This window comes from Lottia gigantea, assembly GCF_000327385.1.
Source record: "Lottia gigantea unplaced genomic scaffold LOTGIsca_39, whole genome shotgun sequence".
Taxonomy (NCBI): Eukaryota; Metazoa; Mollusca; class Gastropoda; family Lottiidae; genus Lottia; species Lottia gigantea.
In genome coordinates, this window is record NW_008709333.1 from 1,171,889 (window position 1) to 1,190,697 (window position 18,809).

The 18,809-nt window shown below is 33.8% G+C and overlaps 2 protein-coding genes across 2 annotated transcripts in view; one reads left to right on the forward strand and one right to left on the reverse strand.

Annotated features, from left to right (window-relative positions):
- Positions 1-9,676, reverse strand: part of LOTGIDRAFT_122204 (hypothetical protein) — a gene marked incomplete at both ends in the record, with an annotated part of 38,188 nt that extends 28,512 nt beyond the window's left edge. Inside the window, 16 exons of the mRNA XM_009059446.1 lie at positions 196-354; positions 563-817; positions 1,100-1,331; positions 1,852-2,012; positions 2,304-2,492; positions 2,773-2,913; positions 3,277-3,477; positions 3,920-4,047; positions 5,115-5,259; positions 5,731-5,907; positions 6,258-6,506; positions 7,045-7,161; positions 7,465-7,663; positions 8,267-9,008; positions 9,054-9,093; positions 9,470-9,676. Of these exons, the coding sequence (XP_009057694.1) occupies positions 196-354; positions 563-817; positions 1,100-1,331; positions 1,852-2,012; positions 2,304-2,492; positions 2,773-2,913; positions 3,277-3,477; positions 3,920-4,047; positions 5,115-5,259; positions 5,731-5,907; positions 6,258-6,506; positions 7,045-7,161; positions 7,465-7,663; positions 8,267-9,008; positions 9,054-9,093; positions 9,470-9,676 (3,342 nt within the window). The remainder of the gene's footprint in view (positions 1-195; positions 355-562; positions 818-1,099; positions 1,332-1,851; positions 2,013-2,303; positions 2,493-2,772; positions 2,914-3,276; positions 3,478-3,919; positions 4,048-5,114; positions 5,260-5,730; positions 5,908-6,257; positions 6,507-7,044; positions 7,162-7,464; positions 7,664-8,266; positions 9,009-9,053; positions 9,094-9,469) is intronic.
- A 4,206-nt stretch (positions 9,677-13,882) lies between these two features.
- LOTGIDRAFT_233408 (hypothetical protein) lies at positions 13,883-17,158 on the forward strand. The gene is made up of 4 exons (XM_009059447.1): positions 13,883-14,430; positions 14,455-14,847; positions 16,083-16,521; positions 16,698-17,158. The coding sequence occupies exons 2-3, from the start codon at positions 14,543-14,545 to the stop codon at positions 16,231-16,233; spliced, it is 456 nt and encodes a 151-aa protein (XP_009057695.1). The 5' UTR covers positions 13,883-14,430; positions 14,455-14,542; the 3' UTR covers positions 16,234-16,521; positions 16,698-17,158.
- Positions 17,159-18,809: the final 1,651 nt, after the last annotated feature.

The following is an 18,809-nucleotide window of genomic DNA, read 5'->3' on the forward strand; positions in this document are numbered from 1 at the left end:
TATTGTTTTAAACAGATCCTACATCTTTGAATTGCTACCTGCAGTAGGACAAATCAAATCCTACGTTCTCGGATCAACTAAATTGTTTGTCAGATCACTAAATACTGTAGATATACCTCTCCAGGCAAGATAAATTGTAATGCCAGTGCCAGTGCTTCTAAGGATAATCCTCTAGTTATAAGAAATTTGACGTACCTCAACATTATACATAGCTAATGTACGATATCGTTCCTGGATATCTCTCATCTGAGTTTCTACCTCTAGTGACATGGTTTTAATATCTGATATCGTGGATAAGACTGATTTTAAATCTTCTAAAACACCAGGTGATTGGTCTAAATCATCAGACTTGTCCTGAAATAGATGGATACGATGTTTAAATACTCGTCTTAAACCATAATGATCTAATTCAAGTCAAAAACTAAGTTAGCAATCTCTAAATGATAATTTCTGTTAAGAAGTTCCCTTCTGTTAAGTTGGCTTTTAGATTAACTGAAAGTTCTAAGCTTAATGAAATAAATAACATATTTTGCAATTCTAACAGAATAAAAACGAAACTTACATCCATCATGTTCCAGAGTTGATCCAGTGATTCTTTAGCAGACGTGTGTAAAATATTACCCAAACAATCAATCCATTGTTTAGCGTGTTTCTTGACGTCAGTAGCTAACGGACCCATGTGGAGTTTGATAAAATCTTGTTCTTTAACAGTAGGTAGTGCTGCTACTTCATCTATTGTTTTATAATAGTACTGAAGTTTGTCGTCAAATTCTACCACTGAGGGACCTTTAGAGAACCATTTATCAGCGATTGGTTGCTGGAATGTAGGAAATCAATTTAAATTGCTGGTCATAAAATAAATATCAACAGAAAAGTGAATACTTTCAATGTAAAGTTATTATTGCATATTTGATTTACGAGGATCCTGTCTATTTGCTAGTACTTATCTTTCCCAAATTATCCAAACAAATTACAGCTAGTTTTACAGGAAAGATGACTTATTCAATGTCACTTTTACAGAACTCTTCACCTGAAAAAGGACATTTTTAAAAAATTAAAAATCTAAGACATCCCTTGACATTTATTATTTTATTCTTACCTTATCAACCTTCCAGATACTTTTATATTTTTTCCACCTGATAAGATATCTAGCGAGACTGGTTAATGTTCGTCTCACAGACTGGTGTATAGAACTACAAACTTCTAAAATCTCAGAATTATTAGAAATATCAGAGAAGAAACTAAAAACATGAGGTTCATCTTCTCCTTCTACTTTCTGTGGTGGACATTCGATACATGTACCGTTCATCCATCTTACAAATAACTTGGTACTGAAACATACAAAATAACAAACTTAGTACAAAAAAAAACATGGATTGAGGTATATTGTATAAACCATGATAATATCTTAGAGCTTTATAATGATATCATGTAACACTTAGTTTAAGTGGAATAGTGCAAATCAATACCATCAGTGTCCCTCATTGACCTTACTCACGCCTTGTTTTGGAGAGATTCGTAACGCAAATTACGTCATAGCAATGTAATATGAATGAATAGCCTTTTGACATCACTGAACACCAGATCAACAGTAAGAAAATGGGCTTAAAACTGCTCTTTCTCAGAAATATGTGATGGTAAACATCATCTGAAGGAGGCTTTAAAGACATCAAGGTGGCGATTTTACCGCAGTGACACCACGTTACATTTGTTTTCATTATGAGCCTCATTCTGAATTCAATATGAACGACACATGAATTGAATAAGATTTATACACATAGACAGGGTAAAAGCTTTTCACAATCAGTTCTCTTCTCGTAATAAAGTTTAATAAAATTTTCAATAACCTACCCCTCTACACCATCTCTCACACACTGTAGTATAAGTTTATTTATCTCGTTGGTATGTGGGTGAAGAACGACATCAGGGGCTACGAGTAACGTCTCTACTTGAAATAATGCCTTATCTCCTATTAATGCATGGTGAAACGACTTGAGATTTCTTATTACCAACTACAAATACAAAATATAATGTTACATTAATTCAATCAACTCCACATCTAAAAGAAATTTTTTTTAGCAAAATTCCTTGAAGTGATTCCAATGAAACTTTACATTACTAGCCAAAAGAACTTCATATCAGAGCAAAAGAAAACAGGTAACAGGTACTGTCAAACTTCAGCTTTAAAATCTATCCTTTAAAACTATGTTTTACAAAGTGATAGAATTCTATTACAGTGCTACTGTATTGGTGCTATACAAGACGAGTTATCATTTTTATTATTTCATTTACTTTTCACTTACCTTGGTGAGAGATTCGTAGACGCGTTTTTCCCAGTAGGCGTAGTATTGTGAGAGTTTGGGTGATTTACCAGTATTAGTATGTACGACTAGACCCTCCATCTTGGTTAACAACGGACCTATTGCACGATATTTTCTCGCTAATAATTCAAAATCTCTGTGACGCTCTGATTCAATATGTTCAAAAAATTCCTGAAAGGCAAAAAAAAAAAGTTTTAAAACTTACTTTAATAACATCAACCATCATTATTCCAGTAAAATGACCTGTATTTTATTTGTATAAACAATATTTATTTACATTATAGGATTAAGGAACAGGTTTTCCAGTATAGTATCCTCTCTAAAATACAATGTATACAAAGTTATCAACTTTTAAATGATTCGTTTAAAATGAATACTAAATAATTATTCCAGTCCACCACATTGTAAGTAAGTAGTTTATGAAAGATCATTGCCAAGAGGTGTATCTTACCTTACAACTAGGAAGAATATCATCATATTTGGGTGGTAAATGTTTGAACATATTAGAATGTTCTATCATTGATAAACGTTGGTTAATATCACGAGCATTCTTCTGTATCTGATTGACTAGAGATTCAAATTTAGCAATGGCCTGCAAACAAAGGGAAGTAATTATTAGGTCATCAAAGCAACTGCTAGGTTTGCCTATCTGATAATAAGTTCAGTATTTAACAGTCAGTTGGGTAACTCAGTAAAATCCTTAAACTCCATAAAAATAATAAATTTATTCTGCCTACCGAGAGAGTCTTCCTACAGTCATCTCTGGAAAGCTGAATTCTTTGCCGATTTTATTTTTAATATGACCAATTCAATAGTCAACTGGCTGCAGTGCTAATCAATCCTGCAAGTCTATGAAACCGTTAGAAAGAAATCTTTCGGAAGTGACTAACTAATTCAATTTTCATAACTATTCTTCACAATAAAAAAAAGGACTTAAAAAGACTGGACAACTTACTGATTGACATTTAGACATGTAGTCATTAATACCCAGTGAGTTCCAGTTTAATCTTTTAGCTCCAGGTCGTAGAACACGTCTTAAATCTTTCATATGATCATCTAGTAATGTAACCTCAGCTGGGTCTAACGAGCCTAATAAACGATGATATCGTGATAACATATTCTGTAATCCATCTACATACTTTATATATTTCTCTTCCTGTCAAAATAAACAAAATAAATTTTAAATTAATAAAAAACTTCTTATAAAAAAAACTATCATTGAACTGTTCAATTTGAACATCAGACATCAAATCAGAACTTAAGGTTAGATAACTCTGTTAAGGGTGCCAGCAGAAGATGCTTTTGAGACCAATGAAGACAGGAAATACAATGCAGTGTACAATGATGGAAATTTATCAATAACAGTGACTTTAAACACTCTATTTCAATTTCAAACTACAAGGGGTTCTTTAAAATAAACGAGCCATAGCACGTAGCATGTAGCACGCCAGGTAAATGCTTCATCAATATGATTAGATGTTATTATCAAATAACCTCCCGTAGCCACCCTGGCTTCTGAAAGAAGTTCAACAGACCATTCAGAAAGTTATGCTGATTAGTTTAACAAAAGAAAATAAATAGGAAAATTGTCGCCTCACCTGAAGGGCTACGTTCCTGGCTAATTCTGGTACAGAAAAACCTAACTGTTCCATATATTTAGTTTCTGCTATTATTTCATGTAACTGAGGATCGAAATCTACTAAATATTTTATCTCAAACAAAGAACCTACAAAAAAAATAATTCCTCTAGAAATAATTTCAAAAAAACACTTTGAACCCAGGATCATTTTTTTAAAAAACGTAGAAAAACTAACATCTTTTACCAACAATATTCACAAATACAAAAACAATTTCACTTTTTGCTGTTTTGGAAAAAAAATGTGGTTTTCAATGTAATTTAGTTGTCTTGTATCTTAGTTCAAATTTTAAAAAGTGGAGCTTTAATCAAAAATTAAGCAATCTAAAAAAGCAAAAATATTATGACTACATCTAAAAATTTAAGTTAAAAATTCCATTAATAAAAATCTGTTAGCACATCAAAAATATATTATCTATATAAAAAGTAATGACAATAATGAGACCAGTTTCTCAAAAAACTTGACTGAAGATGTTCCATTCATTTGATTGGTCAATTACTAAAACATATTTCAAATTGAGTTTTATTAACCAATCAGATTACTACCATTCATAAAATCTTGACTTTATCTCAGTTAAGTATTTTGAGAAACATGCCTCAAACTCATACACATCTATTTGTTAAATTTTACAATTTTTTTGCTCAAATGTTAAGGCACAGAAAATGATTAAAATTTGTAATTGGTATGTTTTCTTACCAACAAATGACTCTCTAGAAGGTCGATCTGGTCCATCTATTTACAGAATGAAATAATGAATGTCTTTTATAATTCATAAAATCTTAAAGGTAAACAAATAGTATCGAATGTCTCCCTTTAATCTCCAAATTATCTCCCTTTAGTCTTCAAATTGTCTCCCTTTAGTCTTCAAATTATCTCCCTTTAGTCTTCAAATTGTCTCCCTTGAGTCCTTAAATAGTTTCCCCCTTTTAAGATATTGCCATTTAGTCTTTGGATTACCTCCTTTTAGTCTTCAAATTATTTCCCTTCAGTCTTCAAATTGTCTCCCTTTAGTCTTCAAATTATCTCCCTTCAGTCTTCAGGTAAAACACAGTTTTTTCCCGATATAACAGATTTTCAAAAAGTTTTAAGCACGAACCTTCTCCTGATGGAGTTCCATCCTCGGGATGTTGTATAGCAGGTTGTTGTTGTTGGTTACCAGATTGAGCATGATGAGGTTTTAGTAATAAATTACGGCGTAACAATGAAGGTAAAATCTGTTCAACGTGATCACGCCATTGTTCATATTTTATATCTTCAAATCTTTTCATATCTTTACCAACTTTTAAATATTTAGCTCGAGTCTGGAAAATAAATTGTGATGTTAACAGAAAACTATTTTCTGATGTTTCTGATTTAAACATGAGTTGCAAAAATTGTCAAAATAATGTTTAAATTTCATACAGTGTTGAATGAGCAGGGGAGAGGGAGAGGCTGAATATAGGATGTCTAAAGTACAGGCCATGTATTCTCAAAAACGATCTTAGCCTTAGGATGTCCTAGATTTATATTCTAACATTGATTCTAGGATGTCCTAGCGCTAAGATCGTTTCGAGAATATGTGGCCAGGTTACTTGAAAATACTAGAATTTTGGCCTAGATGTTTCTTAAAAAATCATACAATCAAAATGTATCGCAAGTATGAATTACACAGATTTAGAGTGAGAATTTTACAAGATTAAAAATAAAAACTTCATCATACAATACTTTTGAGGTGCACGGAACAAGACAATAGGTAGTATATTGACCTATCCACGAAAGAAAAATCAACTTACATCTTTCCCATCAGCTGTTAACATCATTTCGTCCATAGTTTGAAATCTGATTATCGTGTGTTTAATACGATGGAATAAAGATCTCTCCCAGAATATAGTTCCACTAGTTGGTGGGTTGTTTTTATTTAGAGGTGGGCTATCTTGAAACTCTCGGAATAAATGATCCATTGTATCAACCTGAAAATAATAATACGTTTTAAATCAAAAAGTCACATAGGTATTTAGATATTTTAGGGTTCTATTTTAGGTAGTTTCTGAAGCAATCATAATCATCATTGATTTGGAAATCTTCTCTGAAGTTATTATTTTTCTCTTGAGAAACAGTTTGTATTAAGGGTTCAAAATCTAAACTTAAATCCTTTTTTCTTTATATTAGTAAAAGAAACATAATGATAATGAATTGGTGCGAATCAGCCTGAAATTAACTGCAGTACCAACCAGCACATATCAGGATGTTTTGTGTTTTTTTAGTCAGGGCCTAGAACACATTAACAGGAAAAACACCAGGAACAAAAAAATCAAATCACCTCTTTTCCATATTGATTTAAAATATCTTTAAATTTCTGCATCATTTGGTTATTAATGGCCTCACGTGATCTAATATGTTTAAAATTTAACAACATGTCGAAAGCTCCCTCCGCTGATCGTAAAGTTTTAAAAGATTCATCAATAAACATCTTGGCTTCTCCTTCAATCTCTTCAACTTCTTTTTTAAAATTAGCTTTTAGTCGATGCCATTGATGCTGTTCTTTTTGAGAAAACGGATCAAATGTTATCTGAAAAACAAATATGGTGGAGTCAATTCTACTTGTATGACAGGAGACATCTTATAGCATTTTGAAGCCAGAAAATTGTCACTGTGCCAAGCACAGGTTTCTCTCTGAGCATATACTTGGTAAATATGTGAAACGGCCTTTCAAAAGACAGTCAGGCAGCCCAAGAAACTCATAAAACTCTGTTTTTACACCTAAACTTTATAAGCCCAAAGGAGACATGCCACATTCAGTGATCTAGTGTATGAAAAGGTTTTTTTCATCTCCTCCACATGACTTTTTATTGTTGCATGATCTGAACCCTTTCCGAATATCAATAGAATTGTGAAAGTACCAAGTGCACATTTCAGAACCCAAATTAAAAGCAGCCCCATCGCCAGGAATGATTTTGTATTCAAAAAATTTGAAGAATTGAAGGCCCAGAGAACTCATTTCTGACAATTTTGAGGTGCCAAAAACATATCAAAATCTATATCTTTTTGATTTAGTAGAAAGACACTGTAAATGAATCAATCTCTGCTGAAGTGAAAAATTAGATTACCTGTTGAATAGGAAAGACTAAAGCATCCACTCTATAAACTACATCTTCAATTCTCTTAGGATCTCCTGTTACTGATTTTAACTCTGGTCCAAATATATTATAGAATTCCTCTAAAACCTGGAATAATGTTTCAAAATGTAATAATTTTTGTATAACAAGGAATAAGCAAGCTTACTACCTTAGAAAATTTCTCCTGCAAATAAGTTTGCTCTTAGCTAATTGACACGAGCTTATCACATGCTGCCCACAATGGGTTTTGATTTCGTTGAGTTGTTTCGCACAGGAGCTCTGCACATCAGCTGGTTATCAAAAGTCGGATTTGTCCCTACTCAAGATAACAGTTATTATGACACAACCAGTGCTTGCGAAAGTCAATCTCATGTCAGCTCTCAACCCCTTTACCAATATTGTTTACTCTACCTGAGCTATTTCATGTAAATCATCACAAATACTAGTCATATAGTCTGTTCTTTCAAATAATTTCTTTCTGTCAAATTCCCAACGTTGATCTCGACCAGACGCTTCAATCATTCCACGAACTTCAAAATAGGACTCTCTCCACGTTGTCAACATTTTAGACGCTTCTGCTGTTTTAGTTTTCACCTCATCTGTACCATCGCTAACAAATTATAGAAAAAGTTTTAACAAAGAAATAGGCATTTTTGGGGTAGAAAACCAAAGATAAAGGAACACAAAGAAATAACCCCCGATCGGTACTAAAAGGATCTCAATCGTATTTCAAAATGAAATGAAATGAATGGAGTTTTATATCCTACTTTGCTGCACCATGTGGACTAATGAAGACGGGCAACGCCATGCAGGGTGCAATGAGGAAAATTTTGCCACGACAGCGGCATTAGCCTGCACTTTTTCTATTTCCAACTGTCAAGGGATCTTTAAAGTGCACAGCCTGTAACACACGGAACCTCGGTTTATTGTCCCATCCGAACGACTCGACGCTTTTTCCATGTCAGCCCCTGTTACCTACATCACTGACAGGGGGAAACCAGGTTGAAAAGTCTGAAGGTATCATCTTGACCTGTGCCGGGATTAAACCCTGGACCTTCAGGTTAGCGAGCAAGCGTCTAACTCACTGAGCCACCGCAGCTCCCTCAATTGTATTTCAAGGGGCATAAGGCAAACAACATTTTCGGATCATGTAAGAGCTCATCTCCTTAAATATTTCAAAAGATTCAGAAGGAAAAAATATAAACTGACTTACTCAAATATCTCTCTTACATCAATCACCTTAGCAACACGTTCTGCCAATTCCCAGGCGATTCTTTCCATTAACGGTACCATTCTTTCATCCTTGTTATAATGGCGGGAAATAATCCACACCATTCTTAAAGCATTCATCATTGACGGGATTGTCTCAATCACCACTTGAAAGGTGGCACCGTGAGCAATATTCTTAAAATGGCGTTCCAACGTGGATAAAAATCGGACATTATCCTTGGCCTCTGTGTCGTATTTTGTTAATTCGCTGATGAGGTCATCAAAATCACTGTCAACCTGACTATAAATCTTTAAAAACTGTTTCACTTTTGGAATTTTTAACTGTTCACTTAGCGCACTTAATGAAGCGTTACGTTCCCGCCAAAAGTCAATTTCTGCTAAAGGACCATTAGAGTGATGTCCCTTTTTCAATTGAGAATCCAAGGCTTCTTGAACTTGTTTACGCCATTCCCCACAAATTTCACGAATCTGCCACATCAGATCATTGTTTGCCAAGATCTCGTCAATGTTTGAGCCAACCTCAAGTTCTGGTATTTCCAGCCGAACTTCGCCTTCGATTTGTTGTAATGTTCGATTAATACTGGCGGAGAACTTTTGCATACTAATTAAAAACTCATCACGTAATAATGCCTTTGCTCTGGACTCCGCCACATTAATTTTGCTAGATTCCTCTGGGGTTGAAGATTCTGAAGATTGTGTTGTCCCTGTATCCTGTCGACTTCCAGCTCTATGTTCAGATAATCGTGCATGATGGGCTGATTTCGTCTCACCATTTTTATGTTGGTTAAATGACAACAGAGGCATGTAAACCTGAAAGATAAAGTTTGTTTAATATCATTTACTGGCTATCTATGTTTGCCTCCACTAGCTGAATATCAGACCATAACCATGACCCATGCAAAAAAGAGAGAATATATTTGTCCCCATGGGCTGAATGTTAGACAGAACCACGTTATTTGGTGTTTTGAACCATGAAGACTCCATGTTTGTCCCCCTTGTACTGGGGTGTAATAAGACCTCATTCTGAGTCAGAATTTCGGATCATTATTAAGTTTATTCGTATTTTAGATTCAGATATTCAAAAATAAACTAAGCTTACTGAATTATTGGTATTTTGTATTTATTTTGACACACTCTTTCTATACTTTGTATTATTTCAATCTAATTCAAAATATCAGAAACTTACTTGTGTAATAATTTGTTCCAACATGACTAATGAATGTCCATTTAAAACACCAAACTCAAAATATCCTGGCAACATTTCATCAGCTTCCTCAACACTGTTAGGTAAGGGCACCATGCCGGGGGTGTTACGTAGAAAATAAACACTGTTTAAATCAGACACTTCCTCTGGTAGGTGTTCATAACACATGAATAAATACGTCCTGAACACTTTCTGTATTATAATTTTCTGTAATAAATTTTTAATTTTTTTATAACACTGTTGTATTCAACATAGATCAAAATATGTGGGGGGATTATTCAAGGGGCGGCTATCAATCCAGCAACAGGTAAGAATATATTTACATTTCATTGTGCAAAATTTAATGAATTAATTTAAATCAGATTTAACTTTCCATAATAATTTTCCAAAAGTTCAAATACATTTCTTTTTCAAATCAGGTAAAAATTCATAAACTTAAATTTATAAACTCACAGTTTTAGGAGCTTTATCAGTCTGTTCTTCCTCTCCTGTGTCATTTTCTGTAGGTTCTTGTTTAACTTCTTCTATCTTAGGGGCTTCACTTTCAACTTCTGATGGCGTTGGCGTATCTTTGCCACCCTTAATTCCTTTTACCTTCTTTTTACCTGTAAATATCAGATGTTGAAAGTGAGAAAAACAAGATAGCAAAAAGACATAAAAGAGTTGATTAGCATCTTGGTTTGTAGTCCAAGAGCTATATAAGAACCACTTATAAACAGGTTAATCTAGCTGTAAAAGATGTGAAGATGTGGATCATCCAAGAAAAACTAAATGTTGCTCAGTGGTTAGAGAGAATCTACCAACCTTTTTGACTGGCAGTGTCATCATCTTTCTCTAGAATAGAACCAGTAGGTGTAGAAACAGGGAGGGGTTGTTCTCCTGTCTGATCTACAGACTCCCCATCCCCTACCCCTCCTTCTTCACCAACTTCCTGTTCTATATCTGGAATCTCAGGCTCTAAAAATATAAATTTATACCGTAATTAAAAAATGAATTGAAATGAATTGAGTTTTACGTCCTACTCTTCTGTACTTTATGGGCCAATTAAGATGGGCAACACAATGCAGTGTGAAACAAGGGACATTTTCCATTTCCAACCGTTGCAGAATCTTTAACATGCACAGCCTGTGGAACAAGAAGAGGCCTCAGTTTTTAGTCCCATCCGAACAACTAGACCATTTTTCCATGTCAGCTACTCCAACCTGCATCACTGACAAGAAGAAACCGAGTTGAAAAATACGGAAGATATTAGAAAAAAGTTTATGACATAAGTGACATTCCAGTCAAGCCGACAACAGGTTTTCATAAGGCACCTCTTTGTCTATTTAGATTATACAATTCAAATTGAATTTCATATTCCAACCATGTCTAACTGTGGCCAACAATCCATATAAAGAATAAATTAGTTATAAGACGACTAAGACAGAACTGAGAGAACATACCACATTCTACTTCAATTTCTTCTTCCTCTTCAGCAATAACTTTATAAAATAACATCGCAGTTTCATTGTCGTTTGGTGTATCGTTAAGATATTTGAGAAGTTGTCTTTCAGCAATGCCATCATCTCTTTCTAAAAGATCTTCAAAAACTTGATTATCTTGGACATCCAAGGCCTGAAAGACCCGGTTTCTTAACCACTCGATACGTGGGTCATCCATGATTATTTACCGTTATTTAGCACTGAAGAACTGCCTCATGCCCCTTGTCAATAAAAATAATGCAATAGAACGAGTTTCACCATTTTGTAAACAAACCTAACAGGATTAGTCTCGTTGTCAATGACGCCAGTATATTCATACGCAAGAAATAGTTCGCAGCTTTTTTAAACCATTTCTCTATTTTTGGAAAATTACTAGCCAAAAAAAGTTTTCTTCTAGTTCAAATTTATAAACATGTTGGTTTTAAGTAACTTTGTGAAAAATATTCATAAAACGCGTCTTTTACCGAACTATTTTCATTGTTCCTGACAACGGCAATACAAAAAATAGGATTCCTTGGAATCTTTCATCAAAAAACGAAACATTAAGTAGGAGGTTTGAAGTAAGTGATCAAACCTTTGGAGTAAGATTTTCATGAAAATAAAATTACAAAATATGAAACATTTGACATCTAATTTCAAAATCACAATTTTTCGTTTCATTCAGAGGAGACATCGCAAAATATTGTTATCTCCCTTTTACCGTAAAGCCATAGGGTTAAAAGGACCTTTCTGGTGATAGTTATCTAGTTCAATATGTCTTGACAATTATTGTCTAGTAGGTGACAATTGTCTAGTAAAATATATCTAGGTGACAATTGTCTGGTAAAATATATCTAGGTGACAATTGTCTGGTAAAATATATCTAGGTGACAATTGTCTGGTAAAATATATCTTGGTGACAATTATTGTCTAGTGTCATATATCTTGGTGACAATTATTGTCTAGTGTCATATATCTTGGTGACAATTGTCAAGTATAATATATCTAGGTGACAATTGTAAAGTATAATATATCTTGGTGACAATTGTAAAGTATAAATATATTGGTGACAATTGTCTAGTAAAATATATCTAGGTGACAATTATTGTCTAGTGTCATATATCTTGGTGACAATTATTGTCTAGTGTCATATATCTTGGTGACAATTATTGTCTAGTGTCATATATCTTGGTGACAATTGTCAAGTATAATATATCTAGGTGACAATTATTGTCTAGTGTCAAATATCTTGGTGACAATTATTGTCTAGTGTCATATATCTTGGTGACAATTATTGTCTAGTGTCATATATCTTGGTGACAATTGTCAAGTATAATATATCTAGGTGACAATTATTGTCTAGTGTCATATATCTTGGTGACAATTATTGTCTAGTGTCATATATCTTGGTGACAAATGTCAAGTATAATATATCTTGGTGATATTATTTTGTTTAGTATAATGTATCTTGGTGACAACTGTCTGGTAAAATGGATCTTGTTGACAATTGTCTAGTATAGTGTATCTTGGTGACAATTGTAAAGTATAAATATATTGGTGACAATTGTCTAGTATAAAATATCTAGGTGACAATTGTCTGGTAAAATATATCTTGGTGACAATTGTCTAGTATAATGTATCTTGGTGACAAATGTCTAGTGTAATATATTTTGGTGACAATTGTCTAGTATAAAATATCTAGGTGACAATTGTCTGGTATAAAATATCTAGGTGACAATTGTCTGGTAAAATATATCTAGGTGACAATTATTGTCCAGTGTAATATATTTTGGTGACAATTGTCAAGTATAATATATCTTGGTGATATTATTTTGTTTAGTATAATGTATCTTGGTGACAATTGTCTGGTAAAATGTATCTTGGTGACAATTGTCTAGTATAATGTATCTTGGTGACAATTGTCTGGTATAAAATATCTTGGTGACAATAGTCTGGTATAAAATATCTTGTTGACAATTGTCTGGTATAATATAATTATCTTGGTGACAATTGTCTGGTATAAAATATCTAGGTGACAATTGTCTGGTGTAAAATATCTAGGTGACAATTGTCTGGTATAAAATATCTAGGTGACAATTGTCTGGTATAAAATATCTAGGTGACAATTGTCTGGTATAAAATATCTTGGTGACAATTGTCTGGTATAAAATATCTTGGTGACAATTGTCTGGTATAAAATATCTTGGTGACAATTGTCTGGTATAAATTATCTGGGTGACAATTGTCTGGTATAAAATATCTTGTTGACAATTGTCTGGTATAATATATCTTGGTGACAATTGTCTGGTATAAAATATCTAGGTGACAATTGTCTGGTATAAAATATCTAGGTGACAATTGTCTGGTATAAAATATCTAGGTGACAATTGTCTGGTATAAAATATCTAGGTGACAATTGTCTGGTATAAAATATCTTGGTGACAATTGTCTAGTGTAATATATTTTGGTGACAATTGTCTGGTATAATGTATCTTGGTGACAATTGTCTGGTATAAAATATCTAGGTGACAATTGTCTGGTATAAAATATCTAGGTGACAATAGTCTGGTATAATGTATCTTGGTGACAATAGTCTGGTATAACGTATCTTGGTGACAATTGTCTAGTATAATGTATCTTGGTGACAATAGTCTGGTATAACGTATCTTGGTGACAATTGTCTAGTATAAAATATCTAGGTGACAATTGTCTAGTATAAAATATCTTGTTGACAATTGTCTGGTATAAAATATCTTGTTGACAAGTGTTTAGTGTAATATATTTTGGTGACAATCGTCTAGTATAATGTATCTTGGTGACAATTTTCTAGTAAAAAATATCTTGGTGACAAGTGTCTAGTATAATATATATTGGTGACATTTGTTTAGTATATTGGTGACAATTGTCTAAAAGAATCTGGTGCTTAATTTATTTTCTTTCAGAGTAGATTTATTTTCACAAACATTATTGAATTACAGTATTTTCTAAAAATAAATGAAACGAGTGAAAAATCGAAATATACTAGTATTAATAGTAAATATATGTTGCTAAAGATATAAAAACGGACTAGAGAAGTCATTATCAAGAAATGTCTGACGATATACGCGACTAGACGATCAGCGTATCGTCCGCTTCAATATTTTAAATTGTTGTAAAATATATTTTGTTCACCCTTTCAAATAGTGGGCCATTCCAAGAAGTTTTTACCGTATATGGCGATTTCCCCTTCGACCTGATGAGTCACATTACTTTATTTGTAAGAAGCCTTCGCCATGTTGTTTTATTTCAACCAATCAAATTCAACTTCCACACGCCCTGCGTAACAGAGGTTCGACAGGCAACAAGGAATTCAGCCATAACGTAAGTAATCTGTATTGTCTTTTGATTTATTAATAGAAATGATTCAGTACCAATTTTATTATATATTTCCAATATTTTGTTGAATGTTTAAAGATTTTTAGTCTCCTGTTGAAAATAAAGTGAAGGATTTTTTGGTGATCATTTCAGGCGTGATAGGAAGTAGTCCACTGACAAGAAGGAGCCATCTTGGATTTACTTTGCCGGTATAATTTTGGAACTAATTTGAACATTCGAGATGTCTTCTGGAATAGAATTTCCCAAAGAATTAGAAACTCAATTTGAGAAACTCAAAATGGGCAAGGCACACAGATATTTATCCATTATAATCAGCTCGAAATCAGTTGAGGGTAGTAATAAAACGACAGAAGTTTTTGAGGTGGAAAAAATGCCTGCGAAAAATTGTCCTAATGAAGATCCAGAAGGATGTTTACAAGAATTAATGGAATTGCTTCAAGATAATCAATGTAGATTTGTAGTTTTTCTCATGAGTGCTCCAAATATTGCGGGTATATTGAAGGAAAACATATTCTTTGTTCAGTAGTAAGTCAACCTTTTGTTTTATTAAACCTGACACTGACAGCATCTCTTCTCAGTCTCTGAATCATCCAGTGACGCTCTCAATATTATATCATCCAGCTTCAAGGCCAGGACCTGCTATGAATTTCTTGCTATTTTCAACTTCCACAACTTTTTTTTACTTTTTCCTTCCTAGTTATTTCATTCCAGTGACGGTGGTTATCCCCTCGTCACATAAGGAACAATATAATTACCATGATATTTTTATTCATAGACCAAGGCTGCTTGATATCAATCAATATTTTGTGATCCTATAATATAAGTTTGTTAGGCCTATATATTCTAGTATAATTCCTCAGATTCGCCTTTTGCCAGTCAATTTTTCTTTGAATTTAAACAACTACAAACAGAAGTTGACAATTCATATCCTGTACTGGGTATTGTCATTTATTATGTGTGATGTGATGATTATTTAAATAGATTTAGGCCTACTTAATCAGTAATCAACATTATCAAAACAATCAACTACTTAATCTTAAGGGATTAGGCTATGAATATGACCACCTTCTGAATTAGTTTTAGAGCCTAGGTTAGGATACTACTTGTAATTGGAGTGTAAACTACTAGGATTAAAAATATAAAATGAAACCAATGCATGAATCTGTACTTCGTGACCTAGGCCAGTGTTTTTTATGAGACGATGTTTACCTCAACATCTAACACCACTGGTGATTAAATTGATAAGAGAAGAGACCACTGTTAGCCCCACACAATCATAATCCTAAAGAGGTTGTAAAAGCTTTGAACAAACAATTGTCAAGCAAGCAAGAAATATGCCCTCTGGCACTTACCCAATAATAAATTTTCAGTACAAGGGTTGTAACTCGATTGACATGTTTTGAATCATACCCAAATTTTGACTTGTGTTATGCGTAAATGATTGGCAAATTAGGATTCTGTAATCATTTTGATTTAGTAATGATTTGCTTACCTTTTGACCTAAAAGGACATTAATTGATATTGATCTTAGTATCAATCACCTTATTCTTGAAAACTGAGTCATGTCATGCATGTCTGGATCTTTTGACCTCAAAGCCAACCTTTCATAACCCCTAGAAAGTCTTGTTCTATTCATCAAACACTTAGTATTAGTTGAATTGCCTATTAGAAAATCTTGTTCAATTCTTTCTATTAGAATTGTCATATTTCACAAATCCCATAAGTTCTCTGTGCTAATAACTTGTTTTGCTTCATTTCAGTGTTCCAGACTGTGCTTCGATAAAAAAGAAAATGTTGTATACAGCCAGTGCTGATGTACTTAAACAGCGTTTCGAGGGTGTAACTATAATTCAACTAAACGATCTTAGTGATTGTAAATCAGAACTCTTTTTATCAAAAATTAGAATGTAGATGGACACCAAGCTGTACTGTGAGAGACAATCTTCTAAATTTCTTTTGTAATTCATCTGACTATATACAAGTGCTGTATCCAACATGGAGTTTCATGCAATAGGACATTTTTTTATGTTCCAGAATTATTTGACTGTTTTTCAGCTTGACACAATTACGTATTATCACTTACAGAATGACTGTACGTGGGAAACTTGAGTTTTTTTTTAAATCTTGACTTCGGCAAAAAACACGATGTCATGTCATACATAGATCACATTGTATTTGACCAGAAAGGCAGAGTATGAAGTTTTGCCTCTTACCTTTTAGGCTTAATGGACTCTTCTGTTCATGCAAATTTAGTCATCGAAATTGATGGAGTTGGCATAGATTGAAAAGTCCATTGCTAAATTAAGTGGGAAAGGGATGGTTAATTCTGGTCCAAGCCTTGACTAAACAATTATGGCGAAAATAATGACAACTAAAATATGCCTCATTTTATCGTTGTTTCATCAAAAATCATTAAGCTCCATTGTTGTGAGGAAACATGACAAGAAATTTACATCACTACTTGTTGCAAGTGTTGGGGGTAGAAATAAAACACCTGGCCCCCGTTTATCAAAATATCGTAGATTAACGTTGGAGAGTAAATGTTAATTTTAACATTTTTCTTCACTTAACGAGCAAGTTTAGTTGTACGAATATTTGAGAAACGGGGAGCTGCCCTGTATTAGTAAAAATCATGTATTTATGAATTACAAAATATTACAATCTAATCTGTAATGGCACAGTACTGAAAATTCTTGCTTTATCATTGCTTTGTGCTTTATTTTTCTGTAAAAACATTTCTGTTTTAATTATGAAATAATGAGATTGGCTCGCCATTTGTATAAAAGCTGAAAAACCGTTGGATTTTGTAATATTATTGAACAAAGTTGTAATATTGAACCGGTCTACATCTTGTTTTTATTTCCATGGAAACCCCCAAGGCCCTACCCTCTGAGAATTAAAGGAATTGTTAGAGCATAAGAGTAATGTGTAAATTTCATTATTATTTCGAATGACATTTGGGATAGTAATGTCTAACTAGTCTTGAATTTGCTGGAACCAAAGAAGTCAAAAGGGGAAATCAGAATGGTGTAAATAGAAGCTGTGTGCCACACATAAAAAACCAGGGCAAGAAAACCTCTTTACAATCCCTTTAAAATTGCAAATATGTTCTCATGTAAGCTAAAGTGCTGATGAAACATCTATGAATATGAGCAGTCTTCTTTAGGTTTAACTTAAAGCGACAGATTTGCCATATTGGGGGGCCAAATTGAGCCTTAAGTAGATGTAAGTATTCTTCAGTAATACAAATAGTTACAAAAAACGCATAATTACTTCAAAAATATCTCGAACTAGGAATATCATTTCCTATTTCTATACGTCTCTTCCATCAGTTATTTAACTTTCAAAAGCGGATAATTCTGGACATGCATGGATTATAATGGTGAGCTGTGAACTCTATTACTGATTGCCTTTGCTAAAAAAAATTCCGGTTTCTGAGACAACAGAAGTAGATAAGTATGTTTTGGGGCCTACATGTTCATCAGATATTGCCACCTTAAGGGCTGGGCTAAAAGTCACCATTTATGGGAGTTGCCTTGACCCAATATGGGTCACTAGTTTATGAGAAGTTTCATTATGACAAAGACAAAATTTGGCATACATTTTGGTGTCTATACAAAGCAACAACAAAGCATAACATATTAAAAGAAAGGTCACAAATAATATTTGAAGATATTCACATAGTAATTTTTTCACCAATAAATGGAGCATTAGTCAAATGACAAAGATGTGGAGTTTTACTTCCTTCTTTTCTGCACCTGATTGGGTTATAAAGAAGTCCAACCCTATAAAATGTGCAATAGGGGAAACAATTCCAGGACAGAGGTATGAACCCACTATATTTCAATTCCCACCTCACAAAGGATCTACAGAATCAAGTACAAGGGGAAATAAGTGTAGCAAGTAACTCACTCAGCCACCAATGATCCTGGAGCACTAGTAGGAATAAATAACAGCCTTTAGCCAGCATGTCCAAACTACTCAGTGGTGGAAATATCAGAGGTTGCCTGAATTTCTAACCTAGTTATGAGAGTCATGCTGCCCCCCCTCTTTACGCTCTGCTACCACACCCCTATTTGTCATACTACCTAGTTTATTAGACTATATCAAAACCCATATTGGGGATGAAATGATGTTTAGTCTGTATCACAAAGGGGGAAACAAGCATAACAGGGAAGCTCACCACTGCAGGGTGTATAAGGGAAATTTTGCCAGGACAGCAGCATTAGCCTGCTCTTTTTCGATTTCCCCAACTGTTGAGGGATCTTCAACGTGCACAGCCTGTAGCACACGAGGCCTCGGTTTATTGTCCCGTCCGAACGACTAGACGCTTTTTCCATGTCAGACCCCTCTCACCTGCATCACTGACAAGGGGAAACCCAAAACTTGTCCAAACCACACCCCCTTTCATTATACTTCCTAGTACAAGGATAAAATTGATATTGAGCCTGCATCACTAACAGGGGCAGCGGGAAACAATCTTAGCA

Bases quoted from the DNA above. Each gene is read 5' to 3' on its own strand.
- LOTGIDRAFT_233408 (XM_009059447.1), top strand. From the start codon at position 14,543: ATGTCTTCTGGAATAGAATTTCCCAAAGAATTAGAAACTCAATTTGAG. The intron at 14,848-16,082 runs GTAAGTCAACCT...GCTTCATTTCAG, and splicing joins AACATATTCTTTGTTCAGTA to TGTTCCAGACTGTGCTTCGA.